Source organism: Macaca thibetana, chromosome 1, assembly GCF_024542745.1.
Source record: "Macaca thibetana thibetana isolate TM-01 chromosome 1, ASM2454274v1, whole genome shotgun sequence".
In the NCBI taxonomy this organism is placed as follows: domain Eukaryota; kingdom Metazoa; phylum Chordata; class Mammalia; order Primates; family Cercopithecidae; genus Macaca; species Macaca thibetana.
Window position 1 is genome coordinate 128,359,476 of NC_065578.1, and position 17,607 is coordinate 128,377,082.

The following is a 17,607-nucleotide window of genomic DNA, read 5'->3' on the forward strand; positions in this document are numbered from 1 at the left end:
AGAGTGAGACTCCGTCAACAACAACAACAACAACAAAAATAATAATAATAATAAAATAACAAATAAAATAAATAAAAATTACCACGTAATTCTTGTGTTTTGGGATGCTAACTTTCACCCCAGCTGCCAAACTGTTTACAAACTCCTAAGTGACTTCCTACCCTTAGCCAGTTTACAGAAAACTCTGTTCCAAGACATTAAAAGAGTCAACTACTCACAAACATTGGCATATCTTCTGACTCACTGATGGCTGCTTTCATCATAGCTACCACATGTTCATTTGTGATTACTTCCTGGAGAAAGATGAAATTATACTTTATGCAACAAGGGTTTGTCACCTAGACAATACTCTTCTCTCTATGTAACTCTGTTAGACGTGTGTACAGGACAAATGAGAACCATATACTCGAATAGCATCAGACTGGGATAAAGCAACGCAACTGAAAGCAAAGAAGGCAGAAGTAAGTTTTGGCCAGAACCACAGTTTCAAACAAGGTAGCAGCAAATGAACCAATCTCATTAGCTGCTACTAGGAACAGGAATGGCTCACATAAAAAGAGATCCTGAGATAAGTAACTACATGCTTAAGAGAAAGAGTAACAAAGAGTAAAGGCTCTGCAAATAGCTGTGTTGCTACATATCAAGAAAAGTATTTACATATGTACGAAGAGCAATAAACTATTAACCGGGCATCTTTTTAGACATATCGACCCACAAAAGAGTATACCCACTATCAACATTATCAACATTGAATCTGCTAAACAATACAGTAAATATGCAAATCAGTGGAAAACAGAAACAGTTTATCTTTCCAATTAAATTCTTCTTTAACGTGTTCATATTTCAAATTTGTACTGAGTACAAGGCGAAAGCTATCTTAAATATGTAAAAATGTAAAATGTTCTATCACAGGTAACCCATAAAATCGGTAATTAACATGCCAAGAGTCAAGAATTTGCTGAGTATTTTTATACGCTTTCCATGAAAAAGTTCCCTTCCATTAACATAGCTGCCCCAGTCTTACTCACATGAAGGATGTTTCGGACATTGACCGCTGTTAGATTGTGCTGCTTGGCACCATCCTCCAAGGTACGGTCAAGCATGTCGTCCAGTTTCAGGTCATATGCCAAGGTCCCTTCTTGACCCCTTCCATCTCGTTTCCTCTTGGTACCCTTTTTCTTTTTTCTCCTTTTCTCACTTTCTTCATTGTCTTGTTCTTCTGCAAATAAACCAAGAGCATCACCAGAATTCCAAAATAGCTGCTCCAGGAACTTAGCCCAGAAAGCTGACAGTAAAGTGGATAAATCTCAAAAGCATTATGCCAAGTGAAAGAAACCAGATGTAAAAGGACACATATTATATGACAGTATACCCAGTATAGAACATTTGCACAGAAGATGCAAAACTATGGAAATAGAAAAGAAATTAGTGGTTGCCAATGTTTGAGAACAGGGAATAGCAAAGGGGAATTAGGCAACTTTTGGGGTGACAGAAATGTTCCACATTGGTTGTGGCAGCACTTAACACAACTGTATATATTTTTCTTTCTTTTGTTTTTTTGAGATGGAGTTTCGCTCTTGTTGCCCAGGCTGGAGTGCAATGGTGCAATCTTGGCTCACCGCAACCTCTGCCTCCTGGGTTCAAGTGATTCTCCTGCCTCAGCCTCCTGAGTAGCTGGGATTACAGGCGTGTGTCACCACGCCCAGCTAATTTTGTATTTTTAGTAAAGACCGGGTTTCTCCATGTTGCTCAGGCTGGTCTCGAACTCCCGACCTCAGGTGATCCACCCGCCTCAGCCTGCCAAAGTGCTGAGATTACAGGCGTGAGCCACCACGCTTGGCCCCACTGTACATATTTTTCAAAACTCATCAGATACATTTTATTTTATACCTCAATAAACCTAATGTAACTTACTACATTAACAAAACGAAAGAGGAGGCCGGGCGCGGTGGCTCAAGCCTGTAATCCCAGCACTTTGGGAGGCCGAGACGGGTGGATCACGAGGTCAGGAGATCGAGACCATCCTGGCTAACACGGTGAAACCCTGTCTCTACTAAAAATACAAAAAACTAGCCGGGCGAGGTGGCGGGCGCCTGTAGTCCCAGCTACTCAGGAGGCTGAGGCAGGAGAATGGCGCAAACCCGGGAGGCGGAGCTTGCAGTGAGCTGAGATCCGGCCACTGCACTCCAGCCCGGGCTACAGAGCAAGACTCCGTCTCAAAAAAAAAAAAAAAAAAAAAACAAAACGAAAGAGGAAAAAAACATGATCTTAATAGAGATAGGAAAAAGCATTTGATGAAATTCAATATATGAAAAAACTCAGAAAACTTAGGAAAAGAAAATTATTTCCTTAACCTAAAAAATATTTCTATGGAAAGCCTGTAACTATCCTCATATATAATGAAGGAATACTGAACATTTTCCTGTTGTGTTCAGAAATAAGACACAGATGTCGACTATCACTACTACTTATAACCTACATAGTAATGAAGGTCTAGAATATGCAATAAGAAAAATTACATGTTCATTTTAAAACCATTTGCCAAAGTGAGGCTGGACGCAGTGGCCCACTGCCTGTAATCCCAGCCCTTTGGGAGCCCAAGGCAGGTAGATCACCTGAGGTCAGAAGTTCAAGACCAGCCTGGCCAACATGGTGAAACCCTGTCTCTACTGAAAATACAAAATTAGCCGGGCACGGTGGTGTGCCCCTGTAATTCCAATTACTCAGGAGGCTAAGACAGGAGAATCACTTGAACCTGGGAGATGGAGGCTGCAGTGAGCCGAGATCACACCACTGCACTCAAGCCTAGGCGACGGAGCAAGAGTCACACACACACAGAAACCATTTGCTAAATCAAATAAAGAAGTCTTTAGTCATGTGTCTGTGTTATGTTTCACAATAAAAAATTCAGTATTTCAGGCCGGGCGCGGTGGCTCAAGCCTGTAATCCCAGCACTTTGGGAGGCCGAGACGGGCGGATCACGAGGTCAGGAGATCGAGACCATCCTGGCTAACACCGTGAAACCCCGTCTCTACTAAAAATACAAAAAACTAGCCGGGCGAGGTGGCGGGCGCCTGTAGTCCCAGCTACTCCGGAGGCTGAGGCAGGAGAATGGCCTAAACCCGGGAGGCGGAGCTTGCAGTGAGCTGAGATCCGGCCACTGCACTCCAGCCCAGGCTACAGAGCAAGACTCCGTCTCAAAAAAAAAAAAAAAAAAAAAAAAAAAAAAAAATTCAGTATTTCAAAAGAATTTTAAGGATGCCTAACCTTATGAGCTAGCATTTCCATCCAACAAAAAAGAAGTACACATGTTCAGCAAAAAATCTATAGATTATTCACAGCAGCACCACTCAGAGTAGCTACAACTGAAAACTATCCAAATGCTCATCAAGAATTGAATGTGGCCACGTGCAGTGGTTTGCACCTGTGACCCAGCACTTTGGGAGGCCAAGGTGGGTGGATCATTTGAGGTCAGGAGTTCAAGATCAGCCTGACCAACATGGTGAAACTCTGCCTCTACTAAAAAAAAAAAAAAAAAAAAAATTAGCTGGCTGTGGTGGCACGTGCCTTTAGTCCCAGCTACTTGGGAAACTGAAGCAGGAGAATCGCTTGAACCCAGGAGGGAGCGGCTGCAGTGAGCCAAGATTGCACCATTGCACTCCAGCCTGGGCGACGAGAGCAAAACTCCATATCAAAAAAAAAAAAAAAAGGGCCAGGCACAGTGGCTCATGCCTGTAATCCCAGCACTTTGGGAGACTGAGGCGGGTGGATCATGAGGTCAGGACTTCGAGACCAGCCTGACCAACATGATGAAACCCCGTCTCTACTAAAAATACAAAAATTAGCAGGGGAGCGGTGGCACGCGCCTATAATCCCAGCTACACGGGAGGCTGAGGCAGGAGAATTGCCTGAACTCAGAGATTGCAGAGGTTGCAGTGAGCCGAGATCACGCCACTGCACTCCAGCCTGGGAGTAACAATGGGCACAAAGAAGCAAAAAGAAAAAACAAAACAAAGAGTTGAATGGATAAAGAAAACATAAAGCAGACCAGGTGAGGAGGCTCATGCCTGTAATCCCACACTTTGAGAGATCAAGGAGGGACTGCTCGAGCTCAGAAATACAAAATCAGCCTGGGCAACATAGTGAAAACCGTCTCTAAAAAAATAATAATAATAAAATAAAAATGAAAATTAGCCAGGCATTGTGGTGTGCACCTAAAGTCCCAGTTACTGGGGAGGCTGAAGTGGGAAGATCACTTGAACCTAGGAGTTCAAGGTTGCAGTGAGCTCTGATGATGTCACTGAACTTCCAGCCTGGGTGACAGAGCAGTACCTATCTCTTAAAAAAAAAAAAAAAAGGCCGGGCGCGGTGGCTCAAGCCTGTAATCCCAGCACTTTGGGAGGCTGAGACGGGCGGATCACGAGGTCAGGAGATCGAGACCATCCTGGCTAACACGGTGAAACCCTGTCTCTACTAAAAAATACAAAAAACTAGCCGGGCGAGGTGGCAGGCGCCTGTAGTCCCAGCTGCTCGAGAGGCTGAGGCAGGAGAATGGCGTAAACCCGGGAGGCGGAGCTTGCGATGAGCTGAGATCCAGCCACTACACTCCAGCCTGGGCGACAGAGCGAGACTCTGTCTCAAAAAAAAAAAAAAAAAAAAAAAATTAAAGAAAAGAAAATAAAAAGATACATAAAATATTCAAACAACAGAATGATACACAGCAATAAAAATGAACAGTCTATGAGTACATCCAAGAATATGGATGAATTTCATAAATATAAAACAATGTTGGCCGGGCGTGGTGGCTCACGCCTGTAATCCCAGCACTTTGGGAGGCCGAGGCAGGTGGATCATGAGGTCAGGAGATCAAGACCATCTTGGCTAACACGGTGAAACCCTGTTTCTACTAAAAGATACAAAAAATTAGCCGGGCCTGGTGGCAGGCGCCTGTAGTCCCAGATACTTGGGAGGCTGAGGCAGGAGAATGGTGTGAACCCGGGAGGCGGAGCTTGCAATGAGCCGAGATTGTGCCACTGCACTCCAGCCTGGGCGGCAGAGCGAGACTTCGTCTCAACAACAAAAACAAAACAAGGCCAGGCGCGGTGGCTCACGCCTGTAATCCCAGCACTTTGGGAGGCCGAGATGGGCGGATCACGAGGTCAGGAGATCGAGACCATCCTGACTAACATGGTGAAACCCCGTCTCTACTAAAAATACAAAAATTAGCCGGGCGCGGTGGCAGGCGCCTGTAGTCCCAGCCACACAGGAGGCTGAGCCAGGAGAATGGCGTGAACCCGGGAGGCGGAGCTTGCAGTGAGTGGAGATCGCGCCACTGCACTCCAGCCTGGGAGACAGAGCGAGACTCCGTCTCAAAAAAAAACAAAAAGAAAAACAAAAACAAAACAAAACAAAAAAAACAATATTGAGGCTGGGCATGGTGACTCACACCTGTAATCCCAGCACATCGGGAGGCCGAGGCTGGCAGATCACCTGAGCTCAGGAGTTCAAGACCAGCCTGGCCAACATAGTGAAACCCCGTCTCTACTAAAAATAAAAAAATTAGCCCTGCATGGTGGCCGTGCCTGTAATCCCAGCTACCCAGGAGGCTGAGGCAGGAGAATCGCTGGAACCCGGGAGGTGGACACTGCAGTGAGCCAAGATAGCACTACTGCACTCCAGTCTGGGTGACAGAGCAAGACTCTGTCTCAAAAGAAAAAACAACAAAAAAAAAACATTGAGAGAATAAACGCAGTCACAATGCCAGGCACGGTGGCTCACGCCTGTCATCCCAACACTTTGGGAGGCCGAGGCAAGAGGATCAATTGAGCACACGAGTTTGAGACCAGCCTGGGCAATACAGTGGGGCTCCATCTCTACAAAAAAAAATTTTTTAATTAGCTGGCTGGGCTGGGTGCAGTGGCTCATGCCTGTAATCCCAGCACTTTGGAAAGCCAAGGCAGACAGATCACCTGAGGTCAGGAGTTCAAGACCAGCCTGGCCAACATGGTGAAACCCCGCCTCTACAAAAAAAACACAAAAATTAGCTGGGCATGATGGCAGGTGCCTGTAATCCCAGCTGCTAGGGATGCTGAAGCAGGAGAACTGCTTGAACCCAGGAGGTGGAGGTTGCAGTGAGCTGAGATCAAGCCATTGCATTCCAGCAGCCTGGGCAACAAAGCAAGATTCTATCTCAAAAAAAAAGAAAAAAAATATTAGCTGGCCGTGATAGCACGCGCTTACAGTCCCAGCTACTCAGGGCTGAGACAAAAAGATCACTTTAACCCAGGAGGTCAAGGCCACAGTGAGCTGTGATGGCACCACTACACTCCAGTCTGAGTGACAGAGTGAGACCCTGTCTTCAAAAAAAAAAAAAAAAAGGCAGTTATAAAATGTACACACATGATTCCATTCAAATAAAAGACAAAAAGACAAAACAACTGGCTGGGCGCAATGGCTCACACCTGTAATCCCAGCACTTTGTGAAGCCAAGGTGGTTGGATCACCTGAAGTCAGGAGTTCGAGACCAGCCTGGCCAACATAGCAAAACCATGTCTCTACTAAAAACACAAAAATTAGCTGGGTGTGCTGGCAGGCGCCTGTAATCCCAGCTACTCTGGAGGCTGAGGCAGGAGAATCATTTGAACCCAGGAGGCAACAGTTGCAGTGAGCCAAGATCAAGCCCCTGTACTCCAGCCAAGAACGAAACTCCGTCTCAAAAGGAAAATAAAAAAAAAAAATTGAACCAATATATGCTGCTAGACATCAGGATAGTGGTTAACCTCTGGGTAGAGGGTAACTGAAAGGGAAGACAAGATGGACTTCTGGGTACTGATAACATTCTGTATCTCGATCTGGGTCCTGCTTACAAGGGTGTATTAAATTTGTGAAAATATAGTGAATTCAGGATATCTTAGGATATGTGCAGTTTTCTACATATTATACTTCAATAAAGATGTTTCATTTAATTAAAAAGAAGAAAGCCTACCCATTGGAATGAAGAGTCCACCATCTTCTATCTCTTCCTCAGGTTGGTGAAACAGAGTCCTGAGTGGCTTTTCTTGAGGAGAAGCACAAACATCTGGCTGGGTTGATTTCCTGGGCTGGCTTACTGGTTTTGCAGATTGGCTGCCTGATGGCAGTGAAGGTATCTCCCCTTCAGAATGCATTTGAGGTTTCCCTGAAGAATCACAAATATTGCTCCACACTTTGACCATTCTGAATCATACTCTGTTGTAGAATTCAGCATCTTATTATAGTCTTTCTAGGTAGACAACTTCATGAATTAAGCATTTACTATACAGGCATTTTCCTTTCTTAAATCAAAGCTCAGATCCAATTTACTCATCTGTAAAGTCAGGGAGATAAACTAGGTAATTGCTAAGGTCTTTTGGTTTCTAACATGCTTTCAGTTTTGTATTTTTTCCTACGAAAAATCAGACTCATAATTGTAGAGGAAATTCCTGATGACATTTTATATAGATGACCATTAAAACCACATTTCATCAACTATAATTATAAAATGCCCTGACTTTGTAAATCAATTTGACAGAGCAGAAGAGTAACTGTCACCATAAAATTGTAAATATATGCTTCTACAGTTCATTAGACAACTTTCTCACCTCAACACTTCATAAACACTCCCTTTGTCGGGGGAGTAGGTGAGGATAGCATTAAAAAGACAAAGAAAAATGGGGTGACGGTGCATGCTTATAGTCCTAGTTATTTGGGGAACTGAGCTGGGAGGATGGCTTGAGGCCAGGATTTTGAGGTTACAGGGAGATATGACTGCACCACTGCACTCCAGACTGGGCGATGCAGCAAGACCCTGTCGTGCAAAAAAAAGCCAGGTGCTTTTTTTTTTTTTTTTTTTTTTGAGACGGAGTGTCGCTCTGTCGCCCAGGCTGGAGTGCAGTGGCCGGATCTCAGCTCAGGGCAAGCTCCGCCTCCCGAGTTCCCGCCATTCTCCTGCCTCAGCCTCCCGAGTAGCTGGAACTACAGGAGCCCGCCACCTTGCCCGGCTAATTTTTTGTATTTTTTAGTAGAGACGGGGTTTCACCGTGTTAGCCAGGATGGTCTCGATCTCCTGACCTCATGATCCGCCCGTCTCGGCCTCCCAAAGTACTGGGATTACAGGCTTGAGCCACCGCGCCCGGCCAAAAGCCAGGTGCTTATAGTCATTAGGTGGCTCATGACTATAATCCCAGCACTTTGGGAGGCCGAGGCAGGAGGATCACTTGAGCCCAGGAGTTTGAAACCAGTCTGAGCAACATATCGAGGCTTTGTCTCTACTAAAAATAAAAATTTTTAAAAATTAGGCTAGGCCACGTGGCTCACACCTGTAATCCCATTACTTTGGGAAGCCAAGGCAGGAAGATTGCTTGAGCCAGGATCCAGGAGTTTGGGACCAGCCTGGGCAACATAAGGAGACACCTTGTCTCTACAAAAGTGAGGGGCTTTAAAATTAGCTGGGTGTGGGGATACACACCTGTGGTCCCAGCTACTTAGGAGGGTGTGGTGGGAGAATCACTTGGGCCCTGGAGTTCAAGGCTGCAGTGAGCTGTGAACATGCCATTGCACTCCAGCCTGGGTGTCAGAGCAAGATACTGTCTCTCTCTCTCTCTCTCTCTCTCACACACACACACACACACACACACACACACACGCAAAGAAATATTCATGTAGTATTAAAAGTAGGCTGGGCGCAGTGGCTCACATCTGTAATCTCAGCATTTTGGGAGGCTGAGGTAGGCAGATCACTTGAGGTCAGGAGTTGGAGACCAGCCTGGCCAACATGATGAAACCTTGGCTGTAAAAAACAAAAAAACACACAAAAATAAGCCAGGCATGGTGGCAGGCACCTGTAATCCCAGTTACTTGGGAGGCTAAGGCAGGGGAATCGCTTGAACCTGGGAGGCAGAGGTTGCAGTGAGCCAAGACAGTGCCACTTCACTCCAGCCTGGGCAACAGAGCAAAACTCCATCTCAAACAAAACAAACAAACAAAAAAAGAATGCTGGGCACAATGGCTCATGCCTGTAATCCCAGCACTTTGGGAGGCCGAGATGGGTGGATTACTTGAAGTCAGGAGTTCAAGACCAGCTTGGCCAACATGGCAAAACCCCATCTCTACTAAAAATACAAAAAATTAGCCAGGCAAGGTGGCGGGCATCTGTAATCCCAGCTACTTGGGAAGCTGAGGTAGGAGAACATGTTGAACCCAGGAGGCGGAGGTTGCAGTGTGCCGAGATTGCGCCATTAAACTCCAGCCTGGGCGACAGAGCGAGACTCTATATCAAAAAAAAAAAAAAAAAAAAAGTAAAAAGTAAATATCAGAAATCAGGCTATCAAGGAAACAGCTTGCATATATACAGAATATCCCTGGACTATACACAAAAAAATTGTTTAAAAGTTACCTGGGAAGAAGACTTGGGGAGCAAGAGTACAGAGTGAAAGGACACCTAAATTTTCACTGTGTACTTGTTCTATTCCCGAATTTTTTCCCTAGTTTGTGCACTACTTAGTTGAACATTTTCTTTCAAAACACATAGCCAGTCTTTATACTTGGGTCTCACTCTGTCGCCTAGCCTGGAGTGCAGTGGCATTGTTATAGCTTACTTCCATCACACCATCCAGCTAATCTTCCGTTTTAATGGTGTTTATTCTAATAGAATTTTACTCGTTCTTCTAAATTTGACTTACATACCCTAATTTCCACTTATGCTTCTTCTTTCTTTGCCTCCTAAAAGTGAGTAGCATGATTTTAGCTTATAATTAGTTGATCTGTACTGTTCTCAGCTAATTTTGATGTGATGATCGGCCAGCCGTGGTGGTTCACACCTGTAATCCCAGCACTTTGGGAGGCTAAGGTGGGCTAATCGCCTGAGCTCAGGAATTAGAGACCATGCTGGGTAACATGGTGAAACCTCGTCTCTACTAAAATACAAAAAATTAGCCAGGCGTGGTGGCCGGTGCCTGTAATCCCAGCTATTCAGGAGGCACAAGAATCACCTGAACCTGGGAGGCAGAGGTTGCAGTGAGCAGAGGTCGCACCACTGCATTCCAGCCTGGGCAACAGAGTGAGGCACTGTCTCCAAAAAATAAACAAATAAATATAAATTAAAAAAAAATAATTTTTGATGTTATCAACACAGAGTTCTTAGATTGGCAGTAAATAAGTTACAGATATGCTCTGAATAAGGTTTTGCTTTCTCTATTTCTCTCACCCTGCTCAGCTTCTCTTTCTGAGGTCTTTTAGCGTCCAGCATATCTATAAAGGAAGGTGGGGTCCTAAAGGGCTCAGGGAAGGGGAATTAAGTTGAAAAGCATTGTGGAGTCAGAGAGAAAAAAAAGTTGTAGAAAAAAGGAACATTTCCTCTATGTAGAGTATGAAAAATGATTTTGTGGTGCAGCTGATAATGTGTTTGCAGGGACAGATTTTTTTTTTCCAGACAGAGTCTCGCTGTGGGTCAGGCTGAAGTACAGTGGCACAATCTTGGGTCACTGCAACCTCCACCTCCCGGGCTCAAGCAATTCTCCTGCCTCAGCCTCCCAAGTAGCTGGAATTATAGGCATATGTCACCACGCCTGGCTAATTTTTGTATTTTTAGTAGAGACAGGGTTTCACCATGTTAGCCAGGCTGGTCTCAAACTCCTGACCTCAAGTAATCTGCCCCGCTACACCTCCCAAAGTGTTGGGATTACAGGCATGAGCCAACGCACCCAGTCCTGCAGGGACAGTTTAAAAAGTAGTTCCAATTATTTTTCCTGGGTTTTTTTTTTTTTCTTGAGACAGAGTTCCACTCTTGTTGCCCAAGCTGGAGTGTAATGGCATGATCTTGGCTCACCGCAACCTCCGCCTCCTGGATTCAAGAGATTCTTCTGGCTCAGCCTCCTGAGTAGCTGGGATGACAGGGATGTACCAGCACACCCAGCTAATTTTGTATTTTTAGTAGAGATGGGGTTTCTCTATATTGGTCAGGCTGGTCTTGAACTCCTGACCTCAGGTGATCTGCCCACCTCCGCCTCCCAAAGTGCTGGGATTACAAGCACGAGCCACCGTGCTTGGTCAAGTAGTTCCAATTCTTTGTTGTTGCTGAGACAGGGTCTTGCTCTGTCCCCTAGGCTGGAGTGCAGTTGTGTGATCTCAGCTCACTCTGGCCTCAACCTCCTGGGCTCAAGTGATCCTTCCGCCTCAGCCTCCCAAGTAGCTGAGACTACAGGTTCCTGCCACCATGCCCAGCTAATTTTATTTTATTTTTGTAGAGATGGGGTCTCACTATGTTGCCAAGTCTGGTATTGTACTCCTGCCCTTAAGCAATCCTCCCACCTCAGCCTCCCAATGTACAGGAATAGGTGTGAGCCACCATTCCTGACCCCAAATATTTTTTAAGTAGTAAAAACGTCAGTAGAGGAGGCTCTGCCTACCAAAGTGAACCTCTGTGTTTTGAGGGGCAATACTTGCTTAGATTTTAAAGTTCTGGTATGCTTGTTTAAAAAGTCATTTGTGGGCTGGGCATGGTGGCTCACAGCTGTAATCCCAGCACTTTGGGAGGCTGAGGTGCACAGGTCACTTGAGCTCAGGAGTTTGACACCAGCCTGGCTAATGTGGTGAAACGTTGTCTTGACAAAAAATACAAAAATCAGCCAGGCATGGTAGTGCGCACCTGTAGTCCTGGCTACTTGGGAGGCTGAGGTGGGAGAGTCACTTGAGCCTGGGAGGTCAAAGTAACAGTAAGCCGCGATCACACTGCTGTACTCCAGCCTAGGTAACACCGCTGTACTCCAGCCTAGGTAACACAGTGGGAACCTGTCTAAAAAAAAAAGTCATTTGTGGCTTCATGCCTGTAATTCCAGTGTTTTGGGAGGCCAAGGCAGGAGGATTACTGGAAGTCAAGAGTTAGAGGTTGTAGTGAGCCATTATTGTACTACTGCACTCTAGCCTAGGCTACACAGTAAGACTCTGTCTCTCTAAAAATAAATAAATAAATAAAAAGTCATTTCTAGCTAAGCCCAGTGGCTCACACCTGTAATCCCAGCACTTTAGGAGGCTGAGGCAGCAGGATCACTTAAGGCCAGGAATTCTAGGTTGCAGTGAATTATGAGACCTCACTGGTTAAACAAACAAACAAAAAACATTTCCATGCTGGGCAACTTATAGAGACCTTGTGTCTGCAAAAAGTCAAAAAAAAAAAAAAAAAAAAAAGCAGCAGCAGCTGGGTGTGGTCGTGCAGGTTTGCAGTCCCATTTTTTTTAGCTGGATGGTGTGGCTCCTGCCTATAGTCCCAGTGACTTGGTAGGATCATTTCAGCCCAGGAGTTAGAAGCTGCAGTGAGCTATGATTGTACCACTAGACTATAGCCCGGATGACAGAGTGAGACTTCATCTCTTCAAAAAAAAAAAAAAAAAAAAAAAAAAAAGTTTAAACACTAACACCTGCAGTCAAGAAACATGATTTAGGCTGGGCAATGCAAACCCAGAAGGCAGAGCTTGCAGTGAGCCGACATCGTGCCACTGCACTCCAGCCTGTAATCCTAACACTTTGGAAGGCCGAGGTGGGTGGATCACTTGAGATCAGGAGTTCAAGACGAGCCTGGCCAACACGGCAAAACCCTGTCTCTCCTAAAAATACAAAAATTAGCCAGGCGCAGTGGCACGTGCCTGTAATCCCAGCTACTTGGGAGGCTGAGGCAAGAGAATCACCTGAGCTGAGGAGGTGAAGGTTGCAGTGAGCTAAGATCATGCCACTACGCTCCAACCTGAGCAACAGAGTGAGACTCCTTCTCAAAAAAAGAAAAAAGAAACATGATTTAACAATGTATCGCCAGGCGCAGTGGCTCACACCATAATCCCAGCACTTTCGGAGGCCTACGCAGGTGGATCACAAGGTCAGGAGTTCGAGACCAGCCTGACCAACATGGGGAAACCCCGTCTCTACTGAAAATACAAAAATTAGCCAGGTGTGGTGGCAGGAGCCTGTAATCTCAGCTACTCAGGAGGCTGAGGCAGGAGAAACGCTTGAACCCAGGAAGCAGAGGTTGCAGTGAACTGAGATCACGCCACTGCACTCCAGCCTGGGTGACACAGCAAGACTCCGTCTCAAAAACAAACAAACAACAACAAAAAAAGGTATCGATTGTTAACAAAATGTCAATACTTCAAAATAATCCAACTATCTTTTCTATGCAGTATTTTCATTTTTTTCTACAGTGTATATGATGCTGCTGCATTCATAATCACAAAACTAAAATGTTATTTAAAATAAAGTAAAACAGGCCGGGCGCGGTGGCTCAAGCCTGTAATCCCAGCACTTTGGGAGGCCGAGACGGGCGGATCACGAGGTCAGGAGATCAAGACCATCCTGGCTAACACGGTGAAACCCCGTCTCTACTAAAAAGTACAAAAAACTAGCCGGCCGAGGTGGCGGACGCCTGTAGTCCCCGCTACTCGGGAGGCTGAGGCAGGAGAATGGCGTGAACCCGGGAGGCGGAGCTTGCAGTGAGCTGAGATCCGGCCACTGCACTCCAGCCTGGGTGACAGCGCGAGACTCCGTCTCAAAAAAAAATAAAAATAAAAAAATAAAATAAAATAAAATAAAATAAAGTAAAACAACAAAAAGAACATGTACTAAACAGCAAGGTTATGGGTGATTTTTATTTTCACCTTTAAAGTTTTCAATATTTTCCAAAGTAGATATATATGAATTGTCAATCTTTCTTTCTTCCTGTTTTGTGTTACAAAAAGTAAAAAAGTTAAAGAAAAATTCTGGAGAGACTCTCACAGTGTACTTTTATTGCTATTACTTGTATATACAACTAATCAAAGTGCAAAGTAGTAGAATCAATTTTCGATTCTCCAGATGAATGAAGGGGAGTGATATAACAGATAATACTAAACCATAAATGTTTATCTAAATCTGGGTATCTGTAAACTGATTTTAAATATCTCTTAATTACACTTATCAATAACTGAGTGACTATGAACCCATAGTTATTTATCCATTCCTTCTCTAGCATTTTAATATTATAATTTCCTCCAGTTCCTTCTGACAACTTATCTTGAAAAAATATTCAATAATCTTGCTGCCTTCTCTAGCTATTTATCATCGCCCATTCCCCCACCGCAAAAAAAGGAACGAAGGCTGGGTACGGTGGCTCACGCCTGTAATCCCAACACTTTGGGAGGCTGAGGCGGGCAGATCACGAGGTCAGGAGATCAAGACCATCCTGGCTATAGGGAAACCCCATCTCTACTAAAAATACAAAAAATTAGCCGGGTATGGTGGTGGGCGCCTATAGTCCCAGCTACTCGGCAGGCTGAGACAGGAGAATGGTGTGAACTCGGGAGGCAGAGTTTGCAGTGAGCCAAAATCCGGCCACTGCACTCCAGCCTGGGCGACAGAGCAAGACTCCGTCTCAAAAAAAAAAAAAAAAAGGCCAGGCGCGGTGGCTCAAGCCTGTAATCCCAGCACTTTGGGAGGCCGAGACGGGTGGATCATGAGGTCAGGAGATCGAGACCATCCCGGCTAACACGGTGAAACCCCGTCTCTACTAAAAAATACAAAAAAACTAGCCGGGCGAGGTGGCGGGCACCTGTAGTCACAGCTACTCGGGAGGCTGAGGCAGGAGAATGGCGTGAACCCGGGAGGCGGAGCTCGCAGTGAGCCGAGATAGTGCCACTGCACTCCAGCCTGGGCGACAGCGCGAGACTCCGTCTCAAAAAAAAAAAAAAAAAAAAAAAAGGGAAGGAAGTGGAGGGGAGGGGACGGGGAGGGGAGGAGGGGAGGAGGGGGAGGAGGGGAGGAGGGGGGAGGGGAGGAGGGGAGGAGGGGAGGAAGGGAGAAAGAGAGGAAGGGAGGAAGGGAGGAGGGGAGGAGGGGGGGGAGGAGGGGAGGACAGGGATGGGCGAGAGGGAGGAAAGAAATCTCTGGTGTTTCATTCCTCCTCTTTTTTCCTTTTTTGTACAGACAAGGTCTTGCTCTGTCACCCAGGCTGGAGTGCAGTGATGCAATGAGATCTCACTGAAACCTTGAACTCCTGGGCTCAAACTGTCCCTGTTTCAACCTCCTGAGTAGCTGGGACTACAGGTATGCACCACCACACTTGGCTAATTTTTAAAAGTTTTCTGGGCCGGGGCAGTGGCTCACACCTGTAATCCCAGCACTTTGGGAGGCCAAGGTGGGCAGATCACGAGGTCAGGAGATGGAGACCATCCTGGCTAACACGGTAAAACCCCTTCTCCACTAAAAATACAAAAAATTAGTCGGGCGTGGTGGCGGGCGCCTGTAGTCCCAGCTACTCGGGAGGCTGAGGCAGGACAATCACTTGAACCCGGGCGGTAGAGCTTGCAGTGAGCTGAGACTGCGCCACTGCACTCCAGCCTGGGCAACAGAGAGAGACTCCGTCTCAAAAAGAAAAAAAAAAAAAAAGTTTTCTGTAGAGATAGAACCTAGCTATGTTGCCCAGGCTGTTCTTGAACTCCTGGCCACAAGATCCCCACACCTTGGCCTTCCAAAGTGTTGGGATTACAGGTGTGAGCCACTGTTCCCAGCCCCATTCCTTCCTCTTTAAATCCTTCATATAATGTCCTTTCCTCAACAAACTCCTGAATCTATTCTCCAAGATCATCAATCTTCAAATGTAACCTTTTTCTCAGGTATTATCCTTATCCCTCCTTTGCTACTAAATTTTAAAGTACCTTGTTCTTAAAGTTCTCCTTCCTCTTTTCACTTTTACTACTACTTCTCCAGTTGTTCCTTCTCTGTTATCTTCCCCTCAATGCAAGGTTTTCTTTAATCCACTGTTCTTCCCCCTCCATGTCTGTTTCCATGGAGAAGAACCATGACTAACACTGTGAACATTTCTAGTCCTTGCCTCTTACTAAATTTCAATCTCAGATTTCTATTTTTGCTTGCTGGCCCTATTGTCACCTCACATTCCATTTGAGGTAGGAGATGAGCAGGACTTGTTTTCCAAGCATTGTTCAAAAGACCCCGCTGAACAAAACAGGAGCTGATCAAAAAACTGGCCAGAACCAGCTAAAAGCAAGATGGTGATGAAAGCCACCTCCTGTTGCCCTCCTCACATCTGCATGCTAAAAGAACCTCCCACCAGCACCATGACAGTTTACAAATGCCATGGCAACCCCCAGATGTTACCTTATATGGTTTAAAAGGGGAGGGACTCTCAGTTCTGGGAACTCCTCACCCCTTTTCCAGAAAATCCATTAACAATCCGCCCCTTATTTAGCATATAATCAAAGTATACCCAAATATATATGGCCATATAGATCTCATGCCTTTGGGGGGGTCACTGTTGGCCACCCCCTAGATGCTCTGGGATTTTCGGTATTTGGTATGGGGACTCTCATGGGCTGATGCCTGGATACTCTGGGTATTTTGACATTTGGCACCGTTACATATTTTTTCCTTGTTGTCTTTGTATATATACAGCTAGCCAGCAATCCACAGGGCTGCTGCTGCTGCTACTTCTCTTTCTTATGGAGCAGCCATTTCCCTTCCTCTGTTTCTCTAATAAACTTACTTTTAATTCACTCTGTTGGTTCAGTCATGATTCCTTCCATTGCAAAGCCAAGAACCCTCCTGGGCTGAGCCCCAATTTGGGGTTCACCTGCATCATTCCTTGGTGACTATGAAGGGATCAATAATAAGCCAAAGGGAACTGAGGGAGCCCTCTAGCCAGACCCTAAATTAAAACTGATTGGGTTGAGCACTGTGGCTCACACCTGTAATCCTAGCACTTTGGGAGGCCAAGGCAGGTGGATTGCCTGAGCTCAGGAGTTCAATACTAGTCTGGGCAACACAGCAAAACCCCGGCTCTACTAAAAATACAAAAAATTAGCCAGCCACGGTGGTGCACACCTGTAATCCCAGGTACTTAGGAGGCTGAGGCACAAGAATTGCTTGAACCCAAAGACTGACTGGCACCATTTGGCCTCCACGAAAAGGTGAGTGTCCCCTTTGTTGCCCCTCAATGTGTGTTTTGTTTTTTGGGTTTTTTTTGAGATGGCATCTTGCTCTGCCACCCAGGGTGGAGTGCTGTGGCACGATCTCAGTTCACTGCAACCTCCGCCTCCCGGGTTCAAGCGATTCTCCTGCTTCAGCCTCCCGAGTAGCTGGGATGACAGGTGTCTGCCACCATGCCTGGCTAATTTTTTTATTTTTAGTAGAGACATTGGCCAGGTGGGTCTTGAGCTCCTGACCTCGTGATCCACCCACCTCGGCGTCCCAAAGTGCTGGGATTACAGGCGTGAACCACCACGCCTGGCTGATGTGGTGTTCTTTTTTTTTTTTTGAGATGGAGTCTTGTTCTGTTGCACAGGCTGGAGTGCAGTGGCGCGATCTCGGCTCACTGTAAGCTCCGCCTCCCGGGTTCACGCCATTCTGCTGCCTCAGCTTCTCAAGTAGCCGGGACTACAGGCGCCCGCCACCACGCCCAGCTAATTTTTTTGTATTTTTAGTAGAGACGGGGTTTCACCGTGTTAGCCAGGATGGTCTCGATCTGACCTCGTGATCCGCCCACCTCGGCCTCCCAAAGAGCTGGGATTACAGGCGTGAGCCACCGCGCCTGGCCAATGTGGTGTTAACTGATTT

The 17,607-nt window shown here is 46.0% G+C and overlaps 2 protein-coding genes across 10 annotated transcripts in view; one reads left to right on the forward strand and one right to left on the reverse strand.

Annotated features, from left to right (window-relative positions):
- Positions 1-17,607, forward strand: part of LAMTOR2 (late endosomal/lysosomal adaptor, MAPK and MTOR activator 2) — a 334,290-nt gene that overhangs the window by 67,299 nt on the left and 249,384 nt on the right. The window lies entirely within an intron of this gene.
- Positions 1-17,607, reverse strand: part of GON4L (gon-4 like) — a 101,393-nt gene that overhangs the window by 66,049 nt on the left and 17,737 nt on the right. For 8 of the 9 annotated variants that reach the window (XM_050752284.1, XM_050752236.1, XM_050752265.1 and 5 more), the window contains 3 exons: positions 6,986-7,177; positions 1,029-1,219; positions 219-293 (listed from right to left, as the gene is read on the reverse strand). In XM_050752284.1, the coding sequence (XP_050608241.1) occupies positions 219-293; positions 1,029-1,219; positions 6,986-7,177 (458 nt within the window). Of the gene's footprint in view, positions 1-218; positions 294-1,028; positions 1,220-6,985; positions 7,228-17,607 lie in introns of all 9 variants that reach the window. The other variant, XM_050752274.1, reaches the window with a different exon arrangement.